Source organism: Corapipo altera, unplaced genomic scaffold (assembly GCF_003945725.1).
Source record: "Corapipo altera isolate COAL_440 unplaced genomic scaffold, ASM394572v1 0, whole genome shotgun sequence".
Classification (NCBI taxonomy): Eukaryota; Metazoa; Chordata; class Aves; order Passeriformes; family Pipridae; genus Corapipo; species Corapipo altera.
Window position 1 is genome coordinate 23,560,363 of NW_020884872.1, and position 20,040 is coordinate 23,580,402.

General features: G+C 36.4%; 1 protein-coding gene across 4 annotated transcripts in view; it reads left to right on the plus strand.

The window, feature by feature from the left end:
• The window catches only part of MYO16 (myosin XVI), a 360,224-nt gene that overhangs the window by 185,587 nt on the left and 154,597 nt on the right, over window positions 1–20,040 (plus strand). For all 4 annotated transcript variants that reach the window (XM_027639720.1, XM_027639708.1, XM_027639698.1 and 1 more), the window contains exons 11-15: window positions 5,022–5,132; window positions 6,848–6,913; window positions 9,756–9,883; window positions 15,393–15,498; window positions 18,902–19,019. In XM_027639720.1, coding sequence (XP_027495521.1) covers window positions 5,022–5,132; window positions 6,848–6,913; window positions 9,756–9,883; window positions 15,393–15,498; window positions 18,902–19,019 — 529 coding nt within the window. The remainder of the gene's footprint in view (window positions 1–5,021; window positions 5,133–6,847; window positions 6,914–9,755; window positions 9,884–15,392; window positions 15,499–18,901; window positions 19,020–20,040) is intronic.

Below are 20,040 nucleotides of genomic sequence, written 5' to 3' on the forward strand. Positions count from 1 at the left end.
AGGTTTTTTGAGGGGATGGGGTGTGGTGTGGGAATTTTTTGTTAGTGGTAGTTTTTTGTTGTTTATTTGTTTGCTTGCTTGTTTAGTTGGTTTTTGGTTGATGGAGTTTTGTTGGGTTCTTTGTTTGTTTTTGCTGTTGTTCATTTGTTTTGGTTTGTTTGTGGTTTTGGTTGGTTGGTTGGTTTGTTTTGTTGGGGATTGAGTTTGGTTTGTTTGTTTTTGTTTGATTTTTGTGGGTTTTGTGCTACATTTTGTGCTATTTTCTGTTACATGCATTTGGGAAACACATATTCCAGAAGTATTCACCCATTTAAGAAAACATTACTTTGGAATTAAGGAGGTGGTGGTGGTGATGGTGGTGATGATGGAAGGGAATATTTCCATTTAAAATAGTTTACAGTGAATTTGAAACATAACAAAGGAACAAGATACTGATTTCATGTAAGCCACCTTCAGTTCAAAAAAACTGCATAACTGTCTTGGCAGAAGAATACACGTTCCACTGCTTTTATTTGTGTGTGTTTCAGAGGAATAGCTTGATCATATGAGATCAATCAGTGGGTTCATGTGTAAATGATACGAGTCAATCTCTGAAAGTCCTCAGCTTTGGGATCCTGTAGAGCACTCACTTCCCTATTCAGTCAGAAGATACCAGAAGTGTTTTGCACTTGGTTTGCATCTTGTTTTCATATCTTAAAACTTCTGGTGTTGCTGACTGATGCAATGTGATGAAAACAGTCAATCCAAGGTACAAGCACTGCTGGTTAGAAAAGTGAATGTTTACAACCCTTTTAGAAGGAACCTTCCTATAATTGTAGTAAAAGAGAGGGAAGTGTTTAGCTTAGGATCTTGCTGAGACCATCACTTGCTTCTAGATGTTCAACAGTAGTGTGAACAAAAGCATAGATACTTCTTTCTGCTCGATTATCTTTTGATGCAAACCTAGTTAAAATTATTCGAGTTTTCAGTATCTCTGAGCTAAACTTTTGCTTCATAGTTTGTGCACTAAAACATAGACAGAAACTGATTGATAATTTCGTTCTCCACCATGACCTAGAGCCTCTTTGGGGTCCCAGGGCAGGTTTTCAAAAGTACTCCTTCTACTGTTTCACCATACTTCCGTAGAACTTCCCACGGTAGTTACAAATCCAAGACTACACAGCAGACTTAAAGGTGAATCTCTTTTAGCTCCATTAGTTGAGAAATTTCTGCAGGAAACAGTCTGTGAAATTCTACTCTAAATAAGTTAGAAGGAATGTTTTTTTTTTTTAGAAGAAGTAAAAATCAGTAGTTACTGAATTAAGAATGATGCTCCCTTGGAAAAGAATAAGCAGGAAGATCCCATCTGAGATATCATCACTAACAGGATGTAGGTTAGACATGGTGCTGTTTCAGGGAGTTTTTAAATGAGTGGTTGCATTAAAAAAATTAATAGATTAATGGAACTTTTTAGTTGGAAAGGTCTTAATAAGCTTTAGCTCTAACGAAGAAAAGATAATAAATCAGTTTAATCACTTTGGGAAATAGTTAAATTTTACTAAACTAAAGAATACCTAGATTTTGTCAAATGAAAATATGAGATTTTTTTCTTTCTTGAAGTGTCTTAATCATGATCCTGGAAATACAGGGATTGTATGATTGTATTCTATTCTAATAACCATGCATTATAAACTGTATGTGTGTGTATATATATATCTCCATATTTGTCTATATAATATTTAGATTTTAGTTTTCAGAGACCTTTTTTTTTTTTTAATTTCACAGTTTGGGAAGTAAAGTTCTTATTTAGTGCTGGTAGCAAAGGAAAACTTTGAACAATCCCTTCCTTCTGTTCCTGCCTTTTGGATACACATTCTAATGAGTTTCACTGTCTTATTCTTAGCAATTGCATTCCAAAGTATGCTAAAAGTAATCATGTTCTGTTTAATTTTTCAATAGGTTATGTGGAGTCATTACTTGGCTTTTTTGTTCATATATTATTGAAATATATCAGCATGATATTGTGTATTCTTTGTGTTAGAAATATCATACCTTCTTAGGGAATATGGCATGCAGATTAGGCCTTTATTGGAGGATCAGAGAGAAAAATTTCATCCTAGTACATTTGAAACATGCGTTCTTAAATTAAAAATCTCATAATTTTTTTGACTTTGAGAGAACTAACAATTCAAATTTATATGTAGCTTCAGGTTCTTTTAATTGCAAAAATGATGAAAAAGAGACAAGAAAATATTTCTCATGAAGTAAGATTTTAATTACATGAAGCATAGGAGATAGGGGTCAAATAACTATGTTGACAAAGGATTTTTTGCATCTCTTGTATTAGCTTTTGCTTTGCCCTTGGTAAAAGGTGCTCTTTGATCATCTGTAATGTCAAAATGTGTGCTCCAAACAAGGAAAACAGTATAAGTAATTTCCAGAATTTTATTGTAGCTGACAATTTCTCTCCCTCTAAGCTGGGAAAGATATTTTTTTGATAACAGATTGAAATTACTGGCCTCAAATTGAATTATGTGCTTCATGCTACAGACAAACATAGGTTAAATATTTTCTTTCTCTTAATTGGGTCTTTTCTTTTAAAATCAAGAAATTTTCTTTGTCTTGTAGTGCTTTACATATTGTTGGCCATATGAACTGTGTGATAGAGTATCCCCTGATACCCTTTTGATCGTTTCAATATCACTTATGAAAGGGGGACAGCTGTGCATATCATAATGTTACACATAAGAGCTGGAATGCATACATATTTCAGTGACACAAGTATGTAAATAGTGTAAATAATTAAAGATTTTTATATGAGCAGATTGTGAATCTTGTTAAATGTATATAATTTAAATGAGCAAATAGGAATCTTCATTAGTAGCATTACAAAAATCTCAAAAACTTTTAGAGGCAGAGTCTGGTAGAAAATGCTGAAACACCAAATCCTGAACTTTGTAGAAAAAAAAATCGATGAGAAATGATTTTGATTTCCTTACTCAGAGTTTAACTGAGCCCTTCATGTTTCGAACCATCTGTCTACAGAATGAACATCTTTGGCCATACTTAGACTATGAAATGAAAAAAAAGCTTGGGCCTATTTGCTGGCCTAGGGCTATGTGGGATGGGTTGGCACACATCCATAAGGCAAAACTCTTTTTTTCTTCCTTCAGAGGTGGGGCCGTGCCCAAATGGCCTGTAGGAAATGACCATTGGTATGTGATCTGAATGATATCCAGGTTTCATCTGCATGAGGACTAACCAATATGAACCATGAATGAATAAGGCGGTGTGCTAAGAAGTTCTGAAAATATGGAGAATGCCAGGGCAAACCCTTCTTTTATTTTAAAATATAATGCAGAGGTTTAATCTTCATTGAGATAGATTAAGACAAGCTCATTCTTTGGCACAGATGTTCTGAGTTTTGATAGCACACAAGGGAGTGCAGTGAAGACTGATGCTTGTTTTGATCCTGCAAGGCAAGTGAGCACACTATTAAGGAAAGGAGGCCACAGACTTCTGTCTTTCATCTACTCTCCCTCTACAAGACACTTAAAAATGTTCTTGGAATTCTTTTGCTCAGTTTTTCTCTTCCAACGTACATCATCAAAGACAAATATCAAAATGTAATTTTTTGTGGGACCAAGTGGAATTCTTGTTTTCTAGCCAACTGTAGATCCATCTACCATGATTAAAAACAAAAAGAGCAAGAAATTCCATCTTCTGTGTGACAGAGAAATCTTCATTCACTTTAATAGGTGAGGAATAAACCTCTTAAATATGTAAACATACATCTGTGGTTGTATAGGCATAGGTAGTGAACCCAGAATATCATGTTTTCTGAACTAGACCTTGGACTTATGGAAATAATTGAAGTTCAGTAGTTTTGGATCAGATCCCCAGTATTAAACACAGGTATCCATAGCCATTGGGGTCTTCTCTTTGTCCGAAGCACACTCCATATTCCCTTCAATATCACCCAGTCTGCTTGCTGCTTCTGTCAATGACCTCTTCACACTGCCAGAGACTGAAGATGCTGAGTTATTTACCAAAAAAAGGGCAGTGTCTGCTTTTCTCCTGGGCCTTCATTTTAAGCAAAGCAATAGAAGAAAAAAGATTTGTCTTCTTTACCCGTCCTCAAAATAGACACTGAGTTATAGTAAACTCTGAACAAACAACTCACTTCTACCCTTGTTCACAGGAGAATTTTCTGTTTCTAGGTATTTTACTCATTTGCAAATGTGGTTTTCTTTGGACTGTCATAAAAAATGAATCAAACTACATATTAAGTGTAGATCATAATTTATCAGCACACTGCTTAGTATATCAATGTTTATTTTGTCTTTAACCAACTTCCCATTATCATTGATTTTTTGTCTACTTTCTCTGATTCTGACTTTGTCTTTCGGATACTTTTTTTCATTAGCATTTACTTTTTTACTCTCCCTTGCAGAGTTTATATTATTCATCCTAAATCTCAAAAATGTTAAAATAATTTAACTCACCAGTTTTGGCTAAATGGCCTCTTCTGATTATCTTCTGGTATCCTTGACAACATCATCCTCATTTCTTACTAACTTACTTCTAATCTGCAGGAAAAATTGCAATAGAATTTCAAATCCCATATGTTGAAGCGTAGCGTGAGAATTTTGTTAAATAGTGGGCAATAAATAGTTTACAAGTGCACTAACTAATAGTCTTGATTTCTTCTGCCATAAACATTTAATGAAGAGAGCAGGAGAATGGCATTTGAGCTGGGAATCTTCATGGGTTTAAGAATTGCAAATGGCACTCTGGTAGCGGTCTGTGTTCTTAAGAGCCCATCAGAGTTGTGCAGTTATACAATTTAACATTAATAATAATTTTTATATTCTTCTCTTGATTAAGATTAGTGATGTGAAATTGTTTGGGAGTGGCAACATTCTGATTTCCTAATGCGTTTTTCTTCCATAATTATAACAATCTAGGTTTATACTGCAGATTAGAACACTGTGGTATAGAATGATTAGAGTTACTTTATTTCTCTAATTTTTGTTTACTAGATCAAGCTAATGCCTCCAGCTCCAAATGATGACCTGGCTTCTCTGAGTGAGCTAACAGACAGCAGCCTGCTTTATGAGATTCAGAAGCGCTTCAATAATAATCAGATATATGTGAGTTGCTATTCACCTGTCAACAGTAAGCTTTCAAAAAAGAGCAAAGAGAGAAAAAATAGGCTTACTATCATAGCTACTGGGCAGTGACCTGCCCTGACCTCATGACTAATTTTAAATGGATCAGAGCATGTGTGTGCGTAAGCCCTTCAGCTTCTGAAGTTTATGTAGGAAAAGGAGAAATAAAAAACGGAATATCACTTCAGATAGGTTTGGATATAATTTATGTGTGTTTATTTCACAGAGGAAGTATATTGGTAAACACTGATGAATACATTTGTGATGAATGAATGTTTTAAGGTCACTCAGATCATAGTGCGGCCTGAGGGAGCAGTGCACTACAATGTGTAATCTTCCTTCTCAAGCCACCAAAAGATCCTTGAAGCTTCCTGCTTCATGTTTTGTGAAGCTTAATAGAGTTTCATTCTTCAGGAAAACCCAACAGTGAAGTCAGAGTGAGTGAAAGAGAGGAAATATATTACTACCTCTTAGAAGAAAAACAGTACTTTTACTACGAAAGGCAATATTTTCTGCCTCCTCAAATCAAGCTACTTCATTTTGAAAAAGATAGCATGACTGGGACCGTAAAGATCATCTAGTTCCAACCCTCCTACCATGGCCAGGGACACCTTCCACTAGGCCAGGTTGAGTTCAGAGCCCCATCCAAGCTGGCCTTGAACACCTCCAGGGATCTGGCATCCACAATTCCTCTGGGCAACCTGTTCCAGTGCCTCACCACCTTCCCAGTAAAGAATATTTTTCCTAGTATCTAACCTAAATCTCCTACCTTTTAATTTAAAACCATTACCCTTCATTCTGGAATGCTGCTATCCCTGATAAAGAGTTCCTTCCTATCTTTCCTGTAGGCACCCTTTAGGGCCAGCCCTCTGATCATCTCTGTGGCCATCCTCTGGACCCACTCTAACAGGTCCATGCCATTCTTGTGCTGGGGGCCCCAGAGCTGGATGCAGCACTCCAGGTGGGCTCTCACAGTGCAGAGCAGAGGGGCAGAATCACCTGCTGGCCATTCTTCCTTTGATGCAGCCCAAGATACAATTGGCTTTCTGGGCTGTGAGTGCTCATGTCCAGACTTCCATCCACCAATACCCCCAACTATGAAACAGAAACATCTTGCAAACTTTGCCATCATTAGATGGTTTACTCCTTTAAATAGAGTCAGGGTAGTTTTTCTAGATGCATGTTCATATGTTCGTATACAGATACACTTGCATAAACACTTATAATGTGTATCAATTGCTCTGTTTTATCCCACAAGCAACATATTTTAATGTATCAGGTCTGGATAACCAATGTAGCATTTCTAAATTACATCATCTATCCCATAAAAAATCACTTGAGGAACTTGTTTATGTGGTAGGCATGTCACATTTTTGTAGTTTAGCAAATGGTAAACTACAAATTAACTTTCAAATAATCTACTAATAATATATGCAGTGCAATTTTTCTATGCATAATTTTTTCTTATGAAGAACTCAGTTTTGTTGCAAAAAGAGTAATTAATTCTGTATGAATTGTAAATTTAGATCTCAAGTTCAAATTATGAAGTTATAAGCTCTGAATTTGTGAACTATGTTTAACATGTTGATAGCTAGATTTAAGAGACTTTGCCAAGAGTTCTTTTCAGAAGAAAACCATTAACCTCCTTAAACTTTCAATTTATTTTTTAATAAAGCAATTATATCTTCTTTTTTCAGACCTACATTGGTGATATACTGTTGCTTGTTAACCCATTTAAAGAACTTCCTATTTATTCTACCATGGTAAGCATTCTCTTTTTAAAAAATTGTGGATATTTTTTCAGTATTCATATAGTTCATTTTGCAGGCCAAATTCCTAAAATTAATTTACATATATGCACTTTTTTTGTTGGGAGCATCTTACTTTTAATATTTTAGCAAAAATTTTTAAATTACTTCTAAACCCCAGTATTTTTACTGGGTCTTATTTGTAAAACAGCTATCTTGATAATGCTTTGAATGAGCAGGAGCACTTTAGATTGTTTGAAAACCCTTCACAGTGACCTTGGTGGTTTCTGCCAAAGTCAGACTTGGAAAAGTAGATACATACTTCATACAGGGATTGTTTTAGTTTGCAGACCCCTTGCCCAAAACATGATTATGGAGATAACAACCTTGAATGGTGCACAAATGCTCAAAATGTTTGTGCTCTGCATCAGGTCTCTCAGTTTGGGCACTGTACAGCAATGAGTGCAAAGTGCTCAGCATGAGCTTAGCACTGCACTGAATCAGTCGTAGAGAGGTGGCTTGTATTGGGCACAGGCAGTGCTTGGGCAAGGGGGACTTGAGTCCATGTGTGACCTGTCATATGCACAAGGCCACTGTCTTACCCTTCTAGTCTTTCACTTATGAGACAGACTAGCTATTTGCAAGGGGCTTGTAATTTCAGTACCCAGATGCTGATACGAACTTAAGTGGATTTTGTAGATGTGTGGGAGTAGCATAAATGCAAATGTTTTCATTTCTCCATCTTCACCTACACATTTTAGAGATACAGTGTTAGTATAACTATAGTTTATCCTCCCCTCTTATTTTCTCACTGATGCACTGAGATGACGGAGATCAGGCTCCCTGATAAGTAATGTTCAAATTTAAGAACTATATTTAACTTATAAAAATTATAAAGGGTTAAAAAATTGGTGAACAAATTGTAATCTGTGGCTGTTTGCTAAGTCATGTGGCTTTGTGTATATCAGTAGTAAATTTGAGAGAAAGAAATGCTGTGACATTCATGGCAGGAGCAGCAGATTCCAAGTTGGGAGTATGAATGTATTTCTAGAAATGGATGGAAATCATCCATCACCTCCAAGGCTTTAGATTATTGTATTTTTTGCTTTCACTGTGTATTTTACATTAAACACATGATTTTGTGGACCAAGAGAGAACGGTAAAGAAAAAGAGTTTAGGTAGTAGGCTTACATGTTAAAATGTTTCCTGAATATTTGCCGCATCTTTTCTTGTCTTCTCTGTGATAGATCTATTTCATTAAGTTTAGCATGAGACACTTTTTGTCCTGCAATGATTTGGGTCATCTCGGATAATAATTGCTTTTACTTCATCACTATCATTTGCACACTATTGTGCATGTTTTGCAGGTGTTTCCCAGATGATAAAAAGTCATGGTTGTAAAATCACTTTGTGTTTGCGATGCTCAAATGTACTGCAGCAGCTTAGCTGATATTATATTAAAGTCTCTAAAAGTTAGATGGCCTGTATTTTCAAGTAAGGAAAAGTGATTATGTCAATTCCTCAAGGAGATGCTGACATGCTATATGATGTGGCTCATTAGTTAACATTTTTGTTTCCGGTATGTAGTTTGCTAGTTGTCAAGAAGAAAAAGAATGCAAACATGTATTGGGCATGAAACTATTTTTAAAACCACAACGAAACAATGAAAAGATTATCATGTGTTTTTCAATAACATTTTACATTTCCTTCTCTTTTTAAAAATACTGTTCATAATTTCTCAACAAGCATAATTTTTTTTATCCTACACTGACCTCCCACAGTTCCAGTAGAATACTACTAAAATAAATATTTGTATAAGCAATCATTCACTCTGAGATGACATAAAGAATTCTACATTAATGGACACTGATATACATTGCTTCTTATGAAATTCAATGCAATTGCTAGATGATAATATTATTGCACTTTTATATGGAAATACACTGTACTACTACACTACACATTATAGTAGCATTAGTCTTGTGCTATGGTCATGCTGCTTTGTTACATTTCTGTAGAACTTATTTGTGCCTGATTGGGACAAATATATTCTTGAAGTTTGTGTTAGAAAAATATATAAACTTGCAACATTTTACAGTGAGCGTAAGTGTGTGAAGGTTTTTCTTTCTGCTTTGTGACATTCTGCGTGGATTTAATCTTCTGTAGTCTAGTAACTCAAAAGACCTGAATGAGAACATATTGTGGAGAATTCACTCAGCTACAGCATTGTAGATGCCCCCCAGATTGAATAGTTTAATATCTAAATAAATAAGAGAGGTATGGGACAGAAAGGGTTAAGAACACCAGGATATCCTCAGGGGGGAAAAAAAAGTGGTTTCTATAGCAGATAATTGGTCCTACTCAGGCTTTAAGGATAGTACATGTTGCCAGCTATGTGTATCAGAAGTTATTCTATATTGCAGACAGAGTATTTGTGAGCAACTGCTCTGTCATGTAATAAATAAATTAGTTTATAACTTATGCCTTTGATTTCAATTCTAACTTTTCATGAGCTGTTCATATTTCATTATTTGAGATTTTCAAGTCAAGACACAGAAGAACTATAAATGTAAGGTATAAAAAAGTAACTTACTAGGTTTTGTTTTACTTTATGCACAAACTAGTCGTGTTAGGCCCTCCAGTTATGTTTAATTTTGTATCTTTATTAGACCTTATTCGCTTACAACTCTATTTTCTTTAATTAAAATCTTCATAGATGCTTAACAGTATCACTTACATATATAGAGAGATTCTGTTCATAATGCTCAGAGAGCTTTACAAAAGACCCACGATTAAGGGGATGAAACGTAATTAGTTTGAAATGTATTGATCATGTTAATTTTGTACAATTTTTCAGGTCACCCAGCTTTATTTAAGTAACTCTGGAAAACTGTGTTCCTCACTTCCCCCACATATATTTTCCTGTGCTGAAAGAGCTTACCACATGCTATTCCAGGAGCAACGTCCCCAGTGCTTTATCCTCAGGTGAAAATTTATCTTTCTATTAATTAATTTGTACCTCCTGCCTTTCAACTGTTTCCCTTGGGCCTCAGTAGTTGAAATTTCCATTTATTTTTTTCTCCAACTGATTTTTTTTCTGTGTACTGATCTCTGTATCATACATTAGAGCAAAATAGAAATGAAAAAGGTTTAATTACATCTCAAGTTCATAAATTCTCTTGGGGAATTGCCACTCCATATAGCTGCATCTAATTAGAAGCAAGACTTAATGGCAAAGAATTCAGTACTGCCATGAGTGTTTGCTAATATTACATGAATCAGGATTAGAAATAGAATATATTAACAAAAAAAAAGATAAATCCTTGACTAAATTATAAACCTCTGAGTTGGGGCACCTGTATTGGAGCTTGCACTCTGCTTCGCATGTTTATGTGGTCATGAATTTGTTATTTAGCTCTCCAGCCTCAAAATGGACTTTTAACCTTTAACCTTCATTCACAATGTTGTTTCAAAGATAAATAATTTCAAGATTGTGAATGAGTTTATTAGTAATGGGAAACAGAGTTTCATCCAAACATGCTGGTTTTATAATGGTGAAACTTTGCATTCACTTGGAACTTTTTGATCCCTAAGTCTGTTAATCCTATCTGAAAGCAGTGAGGCTGGTGAAATTGATGTACTCAGTCAAAGAAATTTGTTGCTCAGTCTTGTTACTTTGGATATTGCTGTTGACTGAAATACTGGCAAGTGTTTACAGAACTTCATGGCAGACAGAAAAAACTCACTGAATACAGGTTGATTTTGATTTGACCAGGAATAAAGGCTGATCCATTTGATAAACCTAATTGCTCTTAAACTACCTTTAATTACAAGAAAAATTAATACTATGAAATGGAGATGATTTGATACTTAAAAGCAGTTAATAATGTTGGTTAGTCCATTTGGTAAAATCTAAATAATTAATGTCTGGAAAGTGAAAGTGATATAGGAAATTTCCGTTCATTTTCTGACAAAAACAACAACAATAATCATCATCATCATCATCTGAAAAAATATCTATGATGTAACTTAAGTTACTCATCCACCCCATTGCTGTCACCTGCTCATGTGTGTATGTATGAATTGCTGTGTGTGGTCAAAATGTATTTCTGTTTTCTTGCTATTTCAGTTGCAAAAAAACGTTAGTTATCAGCAAGAGAAGCTTCTTTCACTACCGTGAGGAATGAATCATTGGTTACATATACTAATAGACAGCATGGAGCAGGGCTTACTCTCTGGCTCTGATGGCATGTGGTATAGCATCCAGTCAGTTTTCCCTTAGTTTTCATTAGAAGAGGAGGGGTTTGTGGGGAAGTTTTCAAGATCTCAGTTTCAATTTCTGTCAGAACCAAATAACTGCAACTCTGCAGTTCCAAAATGCTCCAGGCTTTTGTGTTTTACTTTGTTTCCTCCAGCCTTTCATATCGAAGAATACTTTTCATTCCTGAGAAGTTCTGTTCGTGTTTGGCCTGTGGTCTGTGATTTTAAAATACCTCCAGTTATAAAGCTGAGTTGTGGATACACTTCTGTGCATGCATGTATAGTGCAAGGAGTAAGCCTAGTAATGAATGTTAAAAGTAAAAAAATGCACTTTAGTCTAACATGGAATCACAGGCTGAATGAAGATGGAGGAGCTCAGAGAATCACTCTGTAGCTAGTAAGGCCATTTCATGTAAGTACCCGAAAGGAAGGAGGCAATGGATGAACAGTCCTGTTTTTACTAAAAAGGACTCATAGATCCATGAGAATGTTACTCTGGAATAAGTTGGCTAGAGGTGCTTCTGCCCTTCTGCTTTTGTCTGGTTGTTTCCTCATTTCCACACAATCCTTTGTGTCAACACAAATGTTCAGATGGTGGCATGGTACACTGAAAAAGAGAAATACTCTCAGGTCAAAATTCTACCTCAGAGAGTGGTTGTTATTCACAATTACTTTTAGTTTAGTTTATAGCAAGCCACCTTCACTCATGTGTGCTTAATACCAAGAGCTGACTTTGTATAAACTTTGTATGGAAGTTCCAGAATAAAATAACATTATGTTATGCTCTTAAATAGCCAGTTGGTGGACTTTTCATAATTAACTTCCTTCTGACTGCTTTTTAGCTTCCTTGCTCCTGCTTTTCAGGGTATGAAAATGCATTGAGCACTGACAAGATAAGTAAGGAGCTGTCTAGGAAACCTAAATTTGAATTTTTTATTTCAAAACAGATTTTTTTAAATTATTCATATTATTTGAAGGTACAGAGACTAGAGTTGTAATTAAGGTTGTATTAACTTGTCTCAGTTTAAGGAGACTGGAGTGTTTTACTGAGGAGGATGAGTTATGAGGTAGACCAAACTCCTCTCTCTCAGCAATTTTAAGTCCTAAATTAAGACGGTCCATTGGAGGAAGTATGGAAAAAGGAAGAAATAACAACCCTTTATTAAAGGATATATGTGTAATGGCAAAAACAGCAACAGAACACAAAACCAACTAAACAATAACCCTGTACCCAAAAGTCCCCTTCGAAAAGGAAACAGTCTGATACTTCTCTGTCCTCTGGTATGGTTCTAATCACAGTTGGCAGGAGCGCTGTTGGATCACTGGAGGTGCAGAGCCTGCAGTGCTTGGTGTTGACCAGCAGGGAACGCTGTTGGGCTCTGGTGGCTGCATAGGGGGGGCCCGGATCATGGGAGAAGCCGAAAAATGGAGATTCTCCCCCGACACCAAGGAGGGGAAGGGGAAAAAAGGGCAGTTTCTTTCCCACTAAACTCACGCTGTCTGCAGCTGGCTGTAGACAGGACTCCCCCTTTGTTTGTCAGTGAGCACAAACTCTGTGATGAAATCTGAGCAGATTCAGGCTCAGATGAATGGCAGCGCACAGGCAAGCTGAGGCCAGAGAGCAGCTAGATGATCAGGTCAAGAGCAAAATGGCCTTAAAACTTTTCCAACACACACATACACACCTTGCCTCCGTTAAGGCAAAAAGTGAAGTGTCCCCCGTTTGCAAGGAGAGGAGAAAAACTCCTCCCCCCTCCCTGCAGGTTTAGAAGGCTATTAGCCTGAAATGTAGTTCTGCCAGCCAGCTTCTTTGTGTAGGTAATCACTCAAGGCAGAGAGCTGTCCTCCCCATTCAACATCCCTCCCCCACACGCAGCAGGGGAAAGAAAAATTCCCATTTGGTTTTTTTTAGAACAAGTAAACACATGACATAACTAACTATTAATAAAGAAATAGTAGGAAACAGGGCCTCCATCTTCATAAGAGAAAACTGGAAAACCAAAGGAGAAATAAAGTGAGAAAACTTAGTGGAACTTGCCTAAAACCCTGTGTGAGCGTAGGATTTAAAATTTTCTGTTCTCTGTTCATTTTCCTTTCCTTTGGAGTACATGGCCTCTAATTTAACCTTTTTTGTCAGAGAAATAAGCCTTTACTTTGTCTGTTTCATAATGCCTTCTATGGAAGTTTTAGTGCACAAGAATGCTTTTCTGCTTCGATGCTAACTTATCTCACACCTTCATAAGGCAGACCAACCAACAGCTATAAGAAACCAACATTTACATTCTAAATCACACCAGTACTGACCCCTGAGGGACACCACTCGTCACTGGTCACCATGTGGACAATGAGACCTTGGCTACAACTCTTTGTGTGCGACCATCCAGCCAGTTTTTTATGCCCCGAGTGGTCCATCCATCAAATCCATGTCTCTCCAATTTGGAGACAAGGATGTTGTGCGGGACAGTGTCAAACACTTTGCATAAGTCCAGGTAGATGAAGTCAGTGGCTCTGTGCCTCTTCACTAATGCTGTAGCCCTGTCGTAGAAGGTCACCAAATTTGTCAAACATGATTTCTCCTTTGTGAAGCCTTGTTGGCTGTTACGTATCACCATGTGCCTTAGCATAGTTTCCAGGAGAATCTGCTCCATGATCTTGCCTGTCCCAGAGGTGAGACTGACTGGTCTGTAGTTCCCCAGGTCTTCTGCTTTCCCTTTTTTCAAAATGGGTGTTATATTTCTCTTTTTCCAGTCATCAGGGACCTGTCCTGACTGCCATGATTTTTTGAAAATGGTGCATAGTGTCTTAGCAACTTCATCTGCCAGCTCCCTCAGGACCTGCAGTTGGATCTCATTGGATATATCAACATGTATTGAGGATGCCAACCATTGCAGTCTTGGACCATCTACCTCCTACTAATGCTGATAGGAGTTTGAAGTCTGGTGTCAGAACCACCTCATTATAGAAACATGGACAACACAGATAAAAGCAGTTTGACTCATCACATATAGTAATGAGATGCCTTGTCATATAGGACTAATGTTTTTCAGGTGAACAAATGGGATATTCACCAGAGCTGCGTGTATGTCCCATGAGAGTTGAATAAGATTAAATACTGCAGAGATCCCACTGCTATCTGAGTATGAAGTCCTTTTTATCCTTCCCTCTTTCATTTCTTCCTTATTTAATTGATTTCTCCTCTGAAGTGATATTTCAATAAATAAAGCAACGGTCAGACAGATACTGTATTTTGCTGCATCTCATTTTCAGAAACTAAACTACACAGGTAACATATTGACCAGCCATCATGGCCATTGTACCTGTTAAAAATCTAACTGGCTGTTGTAGAAATAGCCCCTTAAATTGGATCAAGCGAATAAAGGAAGGAGGAGCATCAAATTGCATTTTGTTTGGTTCAGTTGTCTATAAACAAAACAGCTTCTTATAATTCAATTAAGAAATTCTTACATGGATTTCTTAATAAGGTTTCACTAGCTTTATCCTTTCCATCTCTTTTTTTTCCTTTTCCTTCCTTCCTTCCTCATGCTTGAAGTGCACCACTGATTTTGCTTTCTCCCTCCATCTCTCCACTTTTCTGTTATTTCTTCCCACCTTTGTTGTTCTTTTACCTTTACCTTATTTTCTTTGCTCACTTTCCCTGTCAGAGATTCTCATTCTTTTGAATATTTATTCTACATCATGAACAAGGAATCACGGTGATCTGAACAGTACTGCACTGCAGAAACAGGGCAGGTTGTAAAATCATTTATCCTCTTCTTTCCTGTTCCTTTCCTATTTTCTTTCCCTTTTTCCTCTTGTATTCTCCACTTTCCATTCCTTCTGACTCTCATCATTACCACAGCAGTATTTCCCCATCTGCAAAGAGAACTAGGCAGCATAAGAGGACTTCTTTGCTGGACAAAAGATAAAGATAATGTCTATGCTATAAATACCTTCAAAAAGGCTTGAAAGCTTTAGATTTGATTGGTTTGACTTGTGGTACAAAACAATATGTCTTGACAGCTCTGACAGCCCTCATGAACATAGTCAGTCAGCCAGTCTCTCTCCTACATTCTGTTCTTTATTTGCCATCCATAAACCTGCTGTTATTTGAAATGAAAGTTTGACGGAGCTAACTTAAATCTATTCAAACACAGCTAGCAGAGAATATAAAGAACAACGCAGTTGTGAAACTAACGATGATTCCTCCCTCTCTTCCTTGACTGTCATCTTGCAGTGGAGAAAGTGGTTCTGGGAAGACTGAAGCCTGCAAACAGATAGTGAAACACCTCACTTGCAGAGCCAGCTCCAGCAGAAATACCTTTGATACGAAGATAAAACACGTAAGTAGCATTGTGATCACTGAGTAGAACAAAACAAAAACTTAGCCTCTTGAAAAGGGAAAGATATTTGAACTGTAAGGAAAAAGGCATCTACTCTGCAGAAATTAACAAAGGGTTGGTTTTTTTCACCACTGAAGTCAAAGGAAATTTCTTTTCCTCAATTTCATTCCCTGAATGGGAACAAGATTAAGCTCATATTGATTCAAAAGTGGAGACAGTTTTGTTTCTATATGTTTTGGTGACTTTGGAAATCAGTGTTTCAGTGAATAAGAAACATTTGTGTGATAAGGAACTGTTTCCAAAATGGGTACTAATTGCCTTCAGTAGATAAATAAATTTGACTGTATGGTGTGATGGTGCTTCTCTAAACAGTATAAGAAGTGCTGAGACATCTGAAGTAATAGCAGGTAAGATAGAAAGTGTAAACTTGCAGGAAAAATACAGTTATATGGCTCTGTGTTTATGTACTAAATATGTTTAAGAAATAGGCAAGAGTTATGAATATTTGTTTGGTCATATTTAATTTCCAAAATATGTAGTTCTGTATCCCCATATTTAATTCCCTACAAAGGTTAATACTGGCATTTTAAATAATGCAACCTCCAGGTTGCCAATTCAAATTCTTTTAAAAAATTGCCTTTCCCAATGAAATTTCTCGTTCGAGATCCTAGCTCAGAGACAGATTTACACAGAAAGTTTTAGCACAGTCTGCCTTGTCATAGGTCAGTTCTGAGTTTCGTACTTTAAAAAAAAAAGTTTAACCTCTTTCACCTGCTCTGATGATCTTCTTCTACAAGGCTTACAGTCAACCCAAGGTCCTTTTGGGGTACTTTTTATGGTTTCACTTGCCACATGCATGACATTCAACAGAACTCTAGAATTGTTCATTATGGGGTTTTAGTAGTGTCATATGAATCACTCAAAACATACTTTCGTCCTGAGTTATGCATGATTCAGTCCAGAAAGATGATAAAATATGTTGGAAGTACAGCTGCCACTAGCAGACAACCTACAAATCAGGATTATTGGGATGTGGGAAAGGCTACAGATACAGTGATTCATAGTTTGTACATTACAGATGATAAGGTAGTAAAAATCCTGTGGATTTTGGGTGGATTTTAGAAGTTTTGCGTTTGTGTTTTTTGAAGACATGAAATAAGCCTGATGACACTGAGAACACTACAAATTAATAAGCTGTACCTTTATTTTACTTCATGAAGTCATGCAGTTGCAATGTTGGTGTTTATCATGGTGTTATCTGGTTCGTTGATGGTATTCCTAAAATGAGACATTTAATCTAGGTTTCACGTGCGATGTTAAGAGTATTCTCGTTATTTTCTCACTTTTTATGAGTTTTAAAGTCTAGTGTTGCAATAATACCATTATATAGGGCCAGTGCATTTTTACTGTATTTTTAGAGCTAGGAGCCAGATCTACAAACTATATTTATTTCTACTGTATATTCTTTTATTTACTACCTACACAGGTTTACTTACAGTTTTGAACTGATCAGGCCATGGATGTTATTCAAGTAAGACTGCAAAATTCAGGTCACATCATCCAAGTCCTTTTCTTTCCTAAAGTTCAGATTAAGTAATTAGAAGAAGAAGTAAGTAAATAAGTAACTTTGTCAATAAGCAACTGAAAACTCTGTGCTTCGGATGCAAATATAACAACAGGGAATCAGGAGGTGTGAGAAGTGTTACTGTCTTTGCTGTAACTTTTCTCCTGAACACAGGAAAATTCCCAGGGACAACTGTCATGGTTGTCCATCATGCAAATGGAACAAGAAGTGTCCAGTTAAGAAGAGAAACTAATGTTGGAGGGGTCAGACCAGACCTAATTTTCTCCAACTAAAAATAGGTTAACTTTTTAAAGTACTGTAACTTACTTTATGCAGTAAACAACAGCAATCCCTAACAGACACTTGGTGCCCTGCTCCCTGGCACGGTTTAAATCTCGTAGAGATCCTCTGGTCACAGTTCAGAGGACAGCACGTGCCAGGGACCATTCACAACATTATGTCCACCCTGATTTGCAAAAGAAGAGATGTTAGGTCTCTGAATGTGAGCCTTATCATGCTACTTACCATTTACGTTAGAGTCCTGCTCTTGATCTTGTTTTGTTTAATAGTATTGATGTAGCCATACATACCAATGAGTCTCAATCAATGCAGGTGGAAGAGAATTATCACATATTAAGAAAAAAGAGTTGCCTTTTGGTTATAGAAGGATCCCTTACAACTAGATTAGATAGAATATCTGATTTCAGATAGCACAGGTAGATGTAGCAGATTTCACCCATGGGGAATAAAGTACAGATTCTGGTTTAGGTGCCTTTTAAGGTGTCTTAATGAACACAGCACCCTGGATTCATTTCTGCTGCAGTTATGCATAACACCATTAAATTAATAAAGCTGCACAGGTTAAACCAAGTGCTGAATTATTCTAAAGAACAGATGCATTCTAAACAATGCTACTGGAGTGGAACTGAAATCAAAACTAAACTGACTAGTTTATTGCTGCCACCTACTGCACAGACAGCTGGTTTAATAATTCTTAACGTTTTGATTTTTAGGGCTTCTGTCTTTGTGATTGAAACTACATCTTATCTGTACTACTCCACAGCTCGCTTCCCTCCCCAACTAGGTCATCCAGCTTCATGAAAAAAATTATATTAGAACAACAGTGTATTTGGGCCACATTGCAATCCACTTCTAAGGATGCAGAGGAATGTTCTGAAGGGAATCCTTCAGGGTATAAGGGGTGTAAGCAACTAATTATACACAAAAGAGCTAAATACAGAGAAAACATGGAATAAAGATGGCATATTTAATGTTTTGGTTTGGGTTTTTTGGGGTTTTTTAATGCTATCTTGAAACAGTTGCTGTGACTGTGAAAGTGTAACATGAAAATGCATTAGTGAGAGATGCCATAAAAATGTGTGAATCTATTTTTTTCCTCAGTTTTTCACTAGTATAATCCTGAAGTAATTCTATTTGAAATCAATAATTCATGCAATTTCTGACATCATATAATGCTTGTAAATTCCTTTGATTGCTTACTAGTATTGATTGACTTTAAATTCATAAGCTACTTTCAAAGATTCTAGTATTTTTACTAAGCATACCAGCTCTGGGCACATGACTCCAGGCACTTGTATCCAAACCAGTGGTAAGGAACAGCTGACACGTGAACCATTTTATTCTGCCTTGCATTCATGACTTCCATTATTATGACATAATTTTCTTTATTATATTTATTTTTAGCTATCTTACTTTAATTTGTATTTAGGAAAAAAAATCTTCTAAGGATTTTTTTTTTAAATTCCAAGAGGAAAAATGATCTTCCTCCCCAGTTATTAGTCACAAATCAACCATTGCTTCTTTACCATCTTTTTGCAGGTAAACTGTATCTTGGAAGCCTTTGGACACGCTAAGACACCACTGAATGATTATTCCAGCTGTTTTATAAAGTATTTTGAGCTACAGTTTTGTGTGAGAAAAAAAACATTAGTTGCAGGTAAGTATCCTGTAATCTGTTTATTTTTATATCACCCACAGACTATTAGATCAGAGATCCCAGTGTACCATACACAGAGTTGGACAGCAAAGGCTTTAAAGTATGTGAAAGAGGCAGGGAGGCTTTAGGGAGTGTCGGAGGAACATATAGTATATGAGTTGATAGCTTGTTAGGAATGAGCAGTCTTAAGTTGTTCTGAGCAGCCACTAGGTGGCAGGGAAAGACAAGAAAAAAATTGACACCGCTGATTAGTTCCGGGGAAATCACATTTCTCTTTATTTCCCAGATTAGTATACTGAGAGAGCTGTGTGTCGCATCACTGTGAAATAAAAGTAACAAAGAGATTGAGTTTTGTATTTCTGCCTAATGTGTATTGGGTATTTTAAATATCCCTTAAATTACTGAGTGATAATATAATCTGTTTAGGAAAAAAAACCCAAGTATTTTCTCCAGTGCTGAAATTGGAAGTTTCTTCTAAAAGAAGTAGGAATCATGTTGATGTTTTTTTCTCATTAGAGGCAAGATGGTATGGAATTTGTGCTTGCTTTCAGAGTAAGTGTGAGTCTGCTAATCCCCGGTAAGCATTCATTAGTAAAAAAAACCCAAACAAGAAAGCTGAGAAAAACTTCAGTTTGATTCTGAAAACTCTGTCTAGTCATCATAAAGTTACTCAGTGTCAAAGTGAGGTATGCAGAAATAACTACGCACAGACAGTTTCCTCCTTGCACGGATCTTTTTGGATGGAGAAGCTGTGTGGCAAGATACACTTCATTCCAAATAAATTAGGTTCCATTGGATAAACATTTCAAAAATCTATTCTTTTTTTTTTAAATAATTTTAATTGTGTTTATGCTTTCTGAAGAGTTTGCTAAAAAAATTCTTTGGATGTATTTCTTAGTGGGAATTAAAATTCTTATTTTTGAGACAGTTCACTATATGCTAGCAAATATGAGAGTTTCTTCAGTGAAAATGTCACTGCATGGGCAATTACTAACACTGTATTTCTGGTTTGTTTTACAAT